This window comes from Peromyscus maniculatus, chromosome 9 (genome assembly GCF_049852395.1).
Source record: "Peromyscus maniculatus bairdii isolate BWxNUB_F1_BW_parent chromosome 9, HU_Pman_BW_mat_3.1, whole genome shotgun sequence".
Lineage (NCBI taxonomy): Eukaryota > Metazoa > Chordata > Mammalia > Rodentia > Cricetidae > Peromyscus > Peromyscus maniculatus.
This window is the reverse complement of record NC_134860.1, coordinates 44,810,859-44,822,081: the sequence shown is the minus strand read 5'-3', so window position 1 is coordinate 44,822,081 and position 11,223 is coordinate 44,810,859. Positions and strand designations below refer to the sequence as shown.

Sequence of the window (11,223 nt, the reverse complement as noted above, 5' to 3'; positions counted from 1 at the left end):
AGTCCATCCATACACTCCTCCCACCCTCCTTGACTGCATCCACCTTCCAGAGAAGCAGAGCTTGGCAGCCATTTTAAAAGACAACCCTGCTACTATTATAAAAATAGATGAAACAAAATGAATCCATAACAATAATCAGTCTTTTACAAAAAAACCATAGTATGAAGAGTTCTACCCAAACGCTACACGTTATGTACCCTTTAAAATTCTTATGTAAACAATACACAAATCAAAGTTTATCTGAAAGTTTGCTGGAGGGAATTTCGTCCTCTTGCCCCTGTTGCTGTGTGGCCCTCTCTCGCGGCTGTTTCACGCAGGGCCTCAGGGAAATCCAGTCAGGGGAGACACAAACAGGCCAGCCGCCATCTTGCTCTGGTTGCTTGCATCCTCTGTCTTCTGCGGCCTGACTATGAAGCCCGGCTTTCGAGAAGGTTCCCTAGGGCGGGGCTGCTACCTCCCTCCTGTGTGTCTCTTGTGTCTCTCACCCAGCCGTGCTCTTCCCCACCCCATTTCCATCCGGGAAGCCACAAGCATCCCTCTACCCCCTCCCAGCCCCACGTCTCCCGAGAGCCCCCTCCCCACCCTGCGTACTGTCCCCATCCCGTGACAGAAACAAATGACAACATAACCAACCCCAGGTCTACTGATATGTTTACAAGGATGACCTACGCTCTCACAAAATCAAAATGGGCGAGGGACCAGGGGGAAAAGGCTGCAAAGTGTCTTGGAAGATTCTATGCAACCCTGAAGATGGCTGACACTGGGCCCGCAGCAGTCGATTTCACGGCCAGCGCGGTCACACTCTCATCTTCAGTTTCTAGATTGTGGAGGTCCGGTCAACCCCATCTGCGGAAAGGAGCCACAAAGGACTACATCAGCAAAGCCGGTGCTGGGTTAGCCCACCGCCCCAGCAATGCCAGCCCCACTGAGCATCCTGGGCTCTGAGACGATGTCTTCATTCACTCACCCACCAACCTACCCACTCACTCACCTACTGACATAGACACCCACCCAACGACTGGAGAGTAGCTTTTTCTTTCTTTTTTTAAACACAGGAACCATATTGAGCCTGGGAGCCAAGATGCAACTGCCCTTACCTCCCAAGTATTCACAGTTTAGAATTTACATCAACAGTGATGCTCAGAGTGATGATCGCTCTAACCAGTGTGTTTCCAGAAAGACAGACGTGGAGGGAGGAATGTGTAGGTCAGCCTTGGAAGTCAAGGGCGGTTTCATAAAGAGAAAATGACTTCTGATGGTGCTGGTAGGAGTATGTTAAGCAGGGAAGGATGATGGGTGGAGGGTAGGGAACAAGAGAGGTGGAATGATGGGTTGTCAAATGGAGGGGTTGGTGGTGGACTCTAGGTGTAGGCTGAGGGCTTGGGGGCCAAGTGGTCGGAGCAGGCCTAGAAAGACAGGAAGGGCTTTAATAGAAACGCAAACACAACTGTGGCGCTCACACCCATCCCTTTGGAATTTCTTCCCCCTTACAGAAAGTCCTTGATGAAAGGCCACAGACAAAGAGACCTGTTCCTGCCCACAGCTGGGCAATCAGGGGGATGGATGGACACAGCTGATCCAAATTCTCGGCAGCAAGAACAGGAGCAAAGGCTGGAGAAGCAAAGGCAGCTGCCGTGTGCAGACAGAGTTGGGAGCTTGTGGTGGCGCGGGGGGGGGGGGGGGGGGGGGGGGATTCCCCAAGCCTCCTTGACATGTTGGAGAATCGGTGGTCATACTGCAAGGTGTGCGTCTGTGGGAGGGACACGCGCTTCAGAGACTAGAGGACCTGCGTGCACCGGACAGCGGGGGAACCGAAAACAGCAGAACAATGCAATCTCACTTTAGATTGGCTTCTCTGGCAAGTGGTCTGATGAAGGGCGACGGTGGTGGCAGAGAAGCAGCGAAGAAATACCCATGCTGGTGCATGTTGGAGCGGGGTGGGGCTACACACAGCAGGCAGAGAGAAGCATGGACTGGTCATCACAGAGTAGAAAAGATGGTGTCCAGTGGCTGCTGGATGAGGGCGACAGTGGGCCAGCTACAGAATACTTGCTTGGCTTTGCCGAGCTCTAGAGGCCAGCCAGGGTGGCTAGTCCAGTCCCCATCACAGCCAGCTAGGCCCAGTGCGGGGAACGTCTCTAGTCACTATGCAAGACTCAGAGGCAAGAGAGAAGAAGTGCCTGAGCATTCCAGGGGAAGTTAGGGGCCTGAAAGACACGAAAGGCAGTGAGTCCCCTGCTGGTAGTGTCATACTGGCAATTCTGCCAGCTGGAACTTGGAGATTTTTTTTTTAATTGAAATTTTATTGAGATAATTATAGGTTCACATGCATTTGTAAGAAATGATCTAGCAAGATCACATGGGTACCCCATCAGGTCCCATAATTCTGACAATCTGTAAAGGTGTGATGGGACATTATAGTGAAGACAATGACTTTGATATAATCCATTGATCTTATTTAGATTTTTTTCAGTTTTATTTGTATTCGAGTGTGTGCGTGTGCACGTGTAGAGGCAAGAATGGACACGCATATGCGTGTAAGTTATGCCAATTTAGGGAGAGATTTTTAAGAAGGGACAGTGGTCCTTGCCAGTTTGGGGTGTTGGAGCACCAGCTAGGCAATAGGTATGAACTTCTGATCAATAACTGACCTTCTGTGGTGTCAACCTGAGCCTGTGTATAGGGCTCAACAGTCTTAGGAGAACAGGAGTGTGTGTGCAGAGATCACTGTGTTGTGTGATGTCTGTAGACATCTCTAGAAGTATAGCACACTCTTGCTTGGCTCTCTGGCCCACACATTAATGCTAAATCCTCATAGTTGTGAAAGTGAGGAGCCGGGAGTGTGAAAATCTCAACTAGCTCAACTCCAAGGCACATTAACATTGCCTTTCAACAACACGATACAGCTTCCAAGGAAAGCCAGACTTACTATTTTCAGTTGTGAAAACTGCACACTGACAACTTCGGGGGGCGCCACACCCAAGCAAACACCATCGGTTTTATAGTTATCACTGCAAGAGATGCCATCCTAGCGCCTTGAGAAAGTCATTTGCATAGGATCTCTGCATCTGTGCCCGTGGGGCTGGTAAGGCTTAGGGAAGGGTGAGTTGAGAAGGGGAGAAAGAAGAGGGAGAGTGTGAACCTAAGAACCCCCGAGAAGGAGCTGTGCGCTCTTCTCTCAGTACGGGCCTCAGACTCTGACTGTGGAATGTCCCGTAGCTCCCGGAGCCCTTCCATGCGAGGCTGGGAGGAGGCTCATCTTTCCTGAACACCTCAGGTCACACACTGTAGGCAAAACAGAGAGCCTGATGAAAGACTCATAACTGCCCACCTGGCTGTCCTTTTGGGTTTTGTTGCAGGGGCCTCAGGGAAAGAAGAGATGGGGAAGGCAGGCCATGAGCAAAGGGCTTAGAGAAAAGCACCCAGAGGCTGCAGTTGCCAAGGAAACAGAAGCGCAGAGGCATCAGAGGCACCTGAAAGTTGGCACAATGGATGGTCATCTGGGATACAGATGTCCTCCTCCTGCATCCCTGAGTCACAGCACAGAAACTTCTTTTCTCTTTTCCTTCCTTCCTCTTTGTATGTCTCATCTCTGTACCCATGTGCACACATGTATAAGTGCAAGTGTCTGTGTGTGTGGAAGGTCAGAGGTCAACATCAGGGATCTTCATTATTCTCCATCTTATTTTTTGAGAGAGTCTCTCTTGAACCCAGTTTTTAGATAGACTGGCTACCTTGAAAACTACCTTGAAAAAATCTGCCTGTCTGCACTCCCCTAGTTCTGGAATTACAGGCACATTTTAAAGCTACTACCTGTAGCTTTTTGCGTGGATTCCCAGAATTTGAACTTAGGTCTTAGTGCTTTTATGACAAACGCTTTGCACACTGGGCCATTTCCCCAGCCCCAGAGGAACGTTAAGTGTGCTTTTGTCTTGCCATTTGTCTTCCTATAAAATGATTTAATTTGTTGGCATGATGTCTCCAGCAAGGTTATCATCCCTGGCACCTGGAAAGGCCTGGCCCAAAAAGACTCAGCCAGAGCTGGAGGCCATGGTGCTCCTGTACTGGGCCAAGCCACCCTCTACTTGATTTGCAGCCTCTGCCCCTGAAACTGCTTAGGAGGAGGCTACCCACAAGAGAGGATTATTGAGAGAAAAACAAAAACCAAAAAGCACAGCAATAAAAAGGCTTAGGAGATTAACAAGATGAAAACATTAGCGAAAACCCATCAGTTCCAAGAGGTATTCTGTGAAAATAGAAGACCCGACTTATCAAAAAAAAAAAAAAAAAAAAAAAAAAAAAAAAAAAAAAAAGTCTGTTCAATGAAAACTTCCCCCGAACAAAGAGTATTTGGCATTTTCACTGCTAAGGATAATAGCAGCACTTAACCGTTTGGTAAGAGCTTCCAAAATGCCAGTTATCCGAGGTCCACCAGGCCCTGTGGGGAAGGTCAGGGCTCCTTGCTGACTCTCAAGGCAGTGGAATGCTGCACCCGGCTCCCGAGGCAGCCAGGAGACGGAGGAGCAGCAGCACCCGGGCTGTAGCTTCCCGACCAGCGATGCTTTCACGTTGGTCCATGCCGTGTTTGCGGGCACTTCTTCCCTGGTAAGGCTGCGATTCATCCCACTGAATGGCTACCCCAGTTTGTCGGTCCTTAGTTGGGTGGTCTCCCACTATTTATTAAGGGGCTGCCAGCACAGGAGAGAAGAGCTGCTGCCCCCTCCTAGAGATGCTGTGAGGCATCCAGGATCAGTGTGACCAGAGAGATGGAGCAGCGGTTTGCAAATTGGGCTCCCCGGAATCTTTTCTGTTTGATCAGAAGTCCTGCAATGTCATGACAGCCCCAGGGCCCTTGAGTTCCCTCCTGGCATGAGTCTGCTGGGGGAATTCCAGTCCTTCACTCTGTTCCTTACAAACCATTTGATTCCTGTTTTGTTTCCAGGATAAGATTGTATTTTTCACACAATCCTTGGCCTACAGAGATGAAACATCTAAAAGCCAGGGGTGGAGGGACCTGGGGACAGAATTTTCAGGAGCAGTAGCTGACGGCAGCCTTCCTACACACTGATGCCAGAGGATGCTCAGCTGGGCCCTAGGTGTGGCAATGGCCCAGATCTCAGGTGGCCCATCACCCAGGCAGAGAGGTACATCCAGGGAGAAGAGGGCTGTTGAGGAGGAGGCTCACGATAACTTCTCTGTGAGGCAGAGGTTATCAGGAGGAAGAGGAGGACGGGAAGGGGTATCTGGAAGGGTAGACGGAGCTCATCTCTTTTGCTCCTACCAATTCTCCACAGATGCCCTGAGCTTGGGCCCAGGAGGGCACTGAAGCCCCCAGGACAGGCGTAATAGGGCGGCAGGCCAGACTGATGAGAGTGGGGGGGGCATCTGACGTGGGGAGCATGTTCCTGGCTCTAGTTAAGACGTGTGAGTGTAGCCAACCCATGCCTGCCATGTGGCAAAGGGCACCTCAGCTAGCTTGGGGCTCCAGCGTCACGCAAGCCATTTGCAACAGGGAGGTATAAAAACAAGCAGGGATCTTTGTTTCAAAAATTCTATTTTTAGAGCATGTTGGGATATGCTTGGCCCAGACCGGTGGATCCAGTGCCGAGAGGGAACATATCCAACGCTGTGGGAGACGCTCCCATTAGAAGCCGTGTCTTCTGTGTGTCTGACGCCTCCAGCTCCTGCATTTGGCTGGGACCACGGCTGTGGGGTTCCAGTGTGTGCTTAGGGGAAGAGCTTCCAGGGCTAGGGGGGAATGGCGTGGGTCTCTCTGGCCTTCCCTGACTCATCTCCCACAAAAAGAACAGAGCATAAAGACTGTGCAGGGGAGGGACTCCACAGCGCGCCCCAAGGCTGCTCTCTTCCCTATCCCGTGAGATCTCATTTTCTTCCCGTCCCCCCTCCCCCACAAGCTGCCCCGGGTGTGTGGGGAGGACACTGACCTCCCAGGGCATGCTCCGTCATACTGAGGCACAGGGACTCCAGCCTGTTGTTGATGTCAGGTTCAGTCACAGGAAGCTGGAATTCTGCAGGAAGGAAGGGGTACATTGATTACTGGGACTCGTGGGACAAGGAGAAAGTACCCATGATGCCACCTGGTTCCAGGATAAGCGTCGAGTGTCCTCCCCTAGGAGGACTCAAGGGGACCTTCAGGGCCGGCATGAAGAGTGACCACCTCTAAGGTCTGTTAGATTCAGAGCCCATGGTAGACATAGGTAGCTGGAAGCAAACTGATGACCAAAAAAATAGCCAGTCACAGTTACAGGCCATCACTCTTACTTGGATCATGTGATGGCTTTCCCACAAAAATAAGGCCAACCCCAGCAATGGTCTGCAAGGCCTCCTTGCATCCCTCTCCTCATAAGATTCCCTCTTCCTCTGGTCTATCTCAAGCGCTCTTCTACCCTAGGCCTCTCTCTTCACTGCTGTTTTTTTCTGCCTCAGTGTTAGCCCACAAATGTTCTCCCGGCTCCCTCTTTCCCTGCCTCCATAGCTCAGGATCTACTGTCTTCTTGAAAGTACCTTCCCCTAACACTTTTTCTTCTTTTCTTTCTTTGTATCATTAACATCGGACCTTTCACATATCTGCCCCTCCTCGTTTAGGGCTGGAGTCATTGGAGCAGGGCTTAGCAACAGTCACCGAGTCTGAAACCCAGCCTATGACATTCTGCTTCACGGTTCCTGGTGAGGAGCAGGTACCATACCCCCAGCCCAGCACATCCCCCTTCTCGGTGAAGGACTACGTTGATGCTTCTGCTGTGCTGGCTCCTTTATCGCCCAACAAACTCAGTCCCCAATGGGGCTCAGGAAGACTGGTCGTCCATCCAGACTAGGCAGGAAGCCTAGGGCCAGGAGAAGAGCCACGTCTTCCTGCCTGCCATGGAGACTGCCATGACTGTTCACCACTCTTCGTCTCTAAGCACATTGACTGGAGGAACTGAGAGCCTTATTCCATGGCAAGGAGACAATCCATGACCCTCTACCGTTGGGGTGTTCTCCATCTTTCAGGCACTACGGTCCCCTCTCCTCCCTGGAAGGCAGCTCCAGGGGCCTTCTTCTCCTTCTGGCTGGGACTCAGTGTCGGCCTCCCTTCCTCCCTCCTTCTGTGGGACCTTGGCATGCCTTTAAGTACCTAGAAGAATCTTGCAGATGGCGACAGCGCTTTGACTGTCTATATCTGACTCTCCTAAAACATCTAGTGCTCTCCTCTGCCACCAGCCGCTAAAAACTATGACATCCTATGGACAGGAGCAGAAAAGAAGTCCTGGAGCACATGCTGACAGCGGGGGATGTCCCGGGTGTCTGGGATGTCCCAACGCTCCTACTACTTTTCTACGTGACCTCGGGAGGCTGTTCTTTTCCTTGGGATTTACTTCCACCTGGCACGTGGGGAAAGGATGGGGTGGGCCAAAGTTCAGGCCATTGGTTTGCCCTTTCACTGCTCTACTGAGAGTCTATGGTTTGAGGAGACAGATGGTGATGGTTTGGCGAGACAGCAAGTTGAAACCACTGGCTAGACCAAAATGTTGGTCTTTATCTCATCTTTCTCCGGTAGATGAGATGGCTCTGTGCGGTGCAAAACTGACACCCTGAGTTTCAGTCTCTGGAATTCTCTAACCTCCACACTCATTCTCCGCCATGTGAACACACACACACACACACACACACACACACACACACACACACACACAACAATAAATTAAAAAGAATAATTTTAAAGCTCTTCTTTTGCCATCTGCATTCCCTTCCATCAGCTAATTCCAAGGCAGGTGCCATTTCCATCATTTCAAATTCTTAGAGAAGGCTGGCAAAACTGGTCAATATGAAAGCACCGAGCAGCAGGAAGGGACCTCTCTGTGGCAAGTTGCAGCATCCATGAGGTTTGGGAGACAACTAGGCCCACTCCTTGGTGGATAGAGACCCATGAGGTTTCTAGGGAAGGTGGGAGCCAGAAAAAGGATGGGAAGAGTTTCTCCTGAGCCTAGGAACTGCTTGCTGCTAAGAGCAGGGTTGGGGCAAGTAGACCATCCCAGGGGGAAGAGTATTTTCATCCATTCATGTGAAAATCATATGCACGCAAAAATTAGCAGCCTTTGGGGTGTGAAACCTATAAAATAGAAACAGAATTTTATATATAGCTAGTTAGCAAATACGGAAGAAAAAAAAACAAACTTCAGCAATTATAGCCATCCATATGCTCACTGGAAGAGTGCGTTTACTCTCTAGCGCTCCCCTTTAAACAAACACTGTGCAGAGATTTGGATAAATAAAGACGCTCGACATTTGGAGAGAAGAGTCTCAGCTGCAGGATTTCTTGCCAACACGCAGCAAAATGCCATTTTCCAAGCCCGGGATTGCGTGTTTCCAGGAAGGAGGCTGAGAAACACAGGGCTCTCAGCTCCAGGATCTCCAAGCCGTCATCGTGGCTGCTCTTTTTGGTGGGAAGTTGGTTTGCTTGCATTTTTTGTCTCTGCTCTTCATGCTGACACTCTGGGGAGCTGCGATCCTCACCCCGCTCAGAGCGGTACTGAAATATTCCAAGTCTTGGAGAAGCCCATATGTTCATGCTTCAGAGATTGTTAACAATGTGACTTTGTGATTGTGTATTTGATAAAAACAGACCAATGGCATTTTGCCACACACATCAGAGAGAATGATCAGGTAGATCAAAGCTTCTGCGTGGCTAGCACCCTTCAGGAGTGCCTCCTCTGCCCCTCATGGGTAGAGCCCTCCTTACATTTAGCTCTAATGGACAGACAATCAGGTAGTGCTGCTGGCCATTAATATGTGGGTGTCATGTCACTCATAAGAAGGCAGGGGCAAGTGCTCAGTGAGACCAGAGCAAGGACTTTCTGAAACCTTCTTGCTGTTATCCTCAGGAGGTCCATTCTGTCATCTGGGACCACAGCTATGAGCTGCTGTAACATGAAAAGCCAAAATCCGAATCCTTTACATGTGGATATGATACTACCAATACTTTGGGTTTGGGTGCATTTCAGATGTTCAGAATAGGGTAAAGTTTATACAAATAATCTAGAATTTGAAAAATTAGACATTTGAATACATCTGATCCTAAACACCCTGGATAAGGAATAATCAACCCATACCAGGAATTCTTCTTTCCCTCATCATTGGGCTATTCTAGGGTTTGGTGAGGATTCTGAAAGTTAAAGGTTCAGGGTTAAGGTAGACTCAAAACTGAAAAAGATTTATTATTTTAAAAAATTTATGTGACTGTGTATACGTCTGTGTGAGTATATGCCACATGTCTGCAAATGCCCAGGGAGGCCAGAAGGGGGCGCCAGATGCCCTGGTGCTAAAGTTACAGGAGGTTGTGAGCCACCTGATGAGTGATGGGAAGGGCAGCAAGAAGAGCTCTTAACCAGTAAGCTGTCTCTCTAGCCACAACTTGCAATTTAAATTGTGTCTTTTCAGAAGTCCTGCAAGCCCAGAGCACTACAATCTCAGCCCAGAGTCAAGAGATTCTGAAAGAAGCTGCTGCCCATCTTTTCTAGGGGACCACTGTGGAGTCCACTTCAAAAGCCCAGGTGGCTTGTCCCAGGTAGAAATGGCTGCGGGGTTGAGTGCTGCATGCAATTTTATAGCACTGTTGGTGAGGTACAATCACATCGGGACTTAGAATATGCAAAGGGCTGGGTATTCCAAGAAACCTGCACTATCCACCTTGCTGCCGCCCACCAAGTCTGGTTTACCCCACAGCTCAAAGGGCTTTCCATTCACTTGTGTGGGTAGCAAGGCCCTGAAGGGGATGGAGTACTCGGACTGCTGCAATGAGATAAACAAGGAAGAAAGGGGAGGGGGGCAACAAGGCAAAGACAGCCCAGGTAGGGTATAGAGAGCTAGTGGGGGTGGGAAGGCTGACCACACAGAAATGTTGGTGGCCAGTGGAAGAGACTGAGTGACAAGTGGCATCTGACATCGCTGAGGGTGGGGTGGGGTAGGTGTGTGTGTGTGTGTGTGTGTGTGTGTGTGTGTGTGTGCGCGCGCGCGCGCGCGCTGAGGCCATTCTTTGGGACCCACACATCTATGAAAAGTTACAGAATCAGATGATCTAGTATAGGACCATCTTGCTGGGGTGGCCTCTCAGAGGTAGGAAGGGGGATTTGCCCGGCTGCATTCTTGGCTGGGATTACAGTTGAGTCACTGACCAATTCCCCTACCCCCTGTCTCTAAACCCCAGCCAAGCTGTTTGTTAAGTTTATTAGAAGGTGGGGAACAACTGTTTACCGCATCCTTTAAGTGGTCCCCATGCTGGCCTGTGTCTGCACGGTAGCCCCTTTGACCTCTCTAGCGGACTTGGGGCACTGGTGACATCCTTCCTGTCCTCATTCTTCCTTTAAAGATTTATTTGTTTATTACATCTACAGTGCTCTAACTGCATGTGCACCTGCAGACCAGAAGAGGGCACCAGATCTCATTACAGATGGTTGTGAGCCACCGTGTGGGTGCTGGGAATTGAACTCAGGACCTCTGGAAGAGCAAGCAGTGCTCTTAACCGCTGAGCCATCCCTCCAGCCCATCCTCATTCTTTCTAAAGGCATCACACACTGAGGAGGAAATGAAGAACAACAGCCCAGAGGGCTGCGCATCCAAGTGTGCAGCCTTCTGAGGCTGGAGGACACCAGTCATGAGCCAGGACATCGGGGAGGTTTGATGCACAGGGCAGAGGTCACACTGAAATGCTGATGCTGAAGGGTACAGTCTCACCCATCTTACACACAGGTAGTCTGGCCCAAGAATGCTTTGCACGTGGTTTTGTGCAAGTGAAGAGTGCCATTTCCAGAATGCAGGCTTGTGAAGTATACCTTGCCTGTGATTCTTCTTGTGGACCCTGCTCTGGGCTTCTCTGCCCCTTCTTTTTGGTCCTCCTGGGGGATAAGGAAACTTCATGGCCTCTGAGTACGCCCTAAGATCTTCTCTGACTGAAGCCCAGGGGTGACAGAGCCTGGTTCAACAGAGGCGGAACCACTTCCCAAAGGAAGGGTCATTCTCTCAGCAATTTCCGAGTTTGATTTCCAGGTAGGAAAGTACCCCACCTCTGCGCAGCATGGTATTCTTGCTGGGTGCCACAAGGTATGTTGAGCCCCCCAGTCCCCTTGGGTGTCTCAGTCTCTGTCATGCTTACTCCAGGAGGCCCTGCTAAGTGTTCCCTCTCATTTCAGTGGCTTGCCAGAATCAGCGGTGACTTGCTGGTCTTCC

General features: G+C 50.2%; 1 protein-coding gene across 8 annotated transcripts in view; it reads right to left on the bottom strand.

The window, feature by feature from the left end:
* Positions 1–634: 634 nt before the first annotated feature.
* Positions 635–11,223, bottom strand: part of Samd4a (sterile alpha motif domain containing 4A) — a 220,867-nt gene continuing 210,278 nt past the window's right edge. For all 8 annotated transcript variants that reach the window (XM_076544845.1, XM_076544843.1, XM_076544846.1 and 5 more), the window contains 2 exons: positions 5,946–6,029; positions 635–846 (listed from right to left, as the gene is read on the bottom strand). In XM_076544845.1, the coding sequence (XP_076400960.1) occupies positions 818–846; positions 5,946–6,029 (113 nt within the window). In that variant the 3' untranslated portion in view covers positions 635–817. The remainder of the gene's footprint in view (positions 847–5,945; positions 6,030–11,223) is intronic.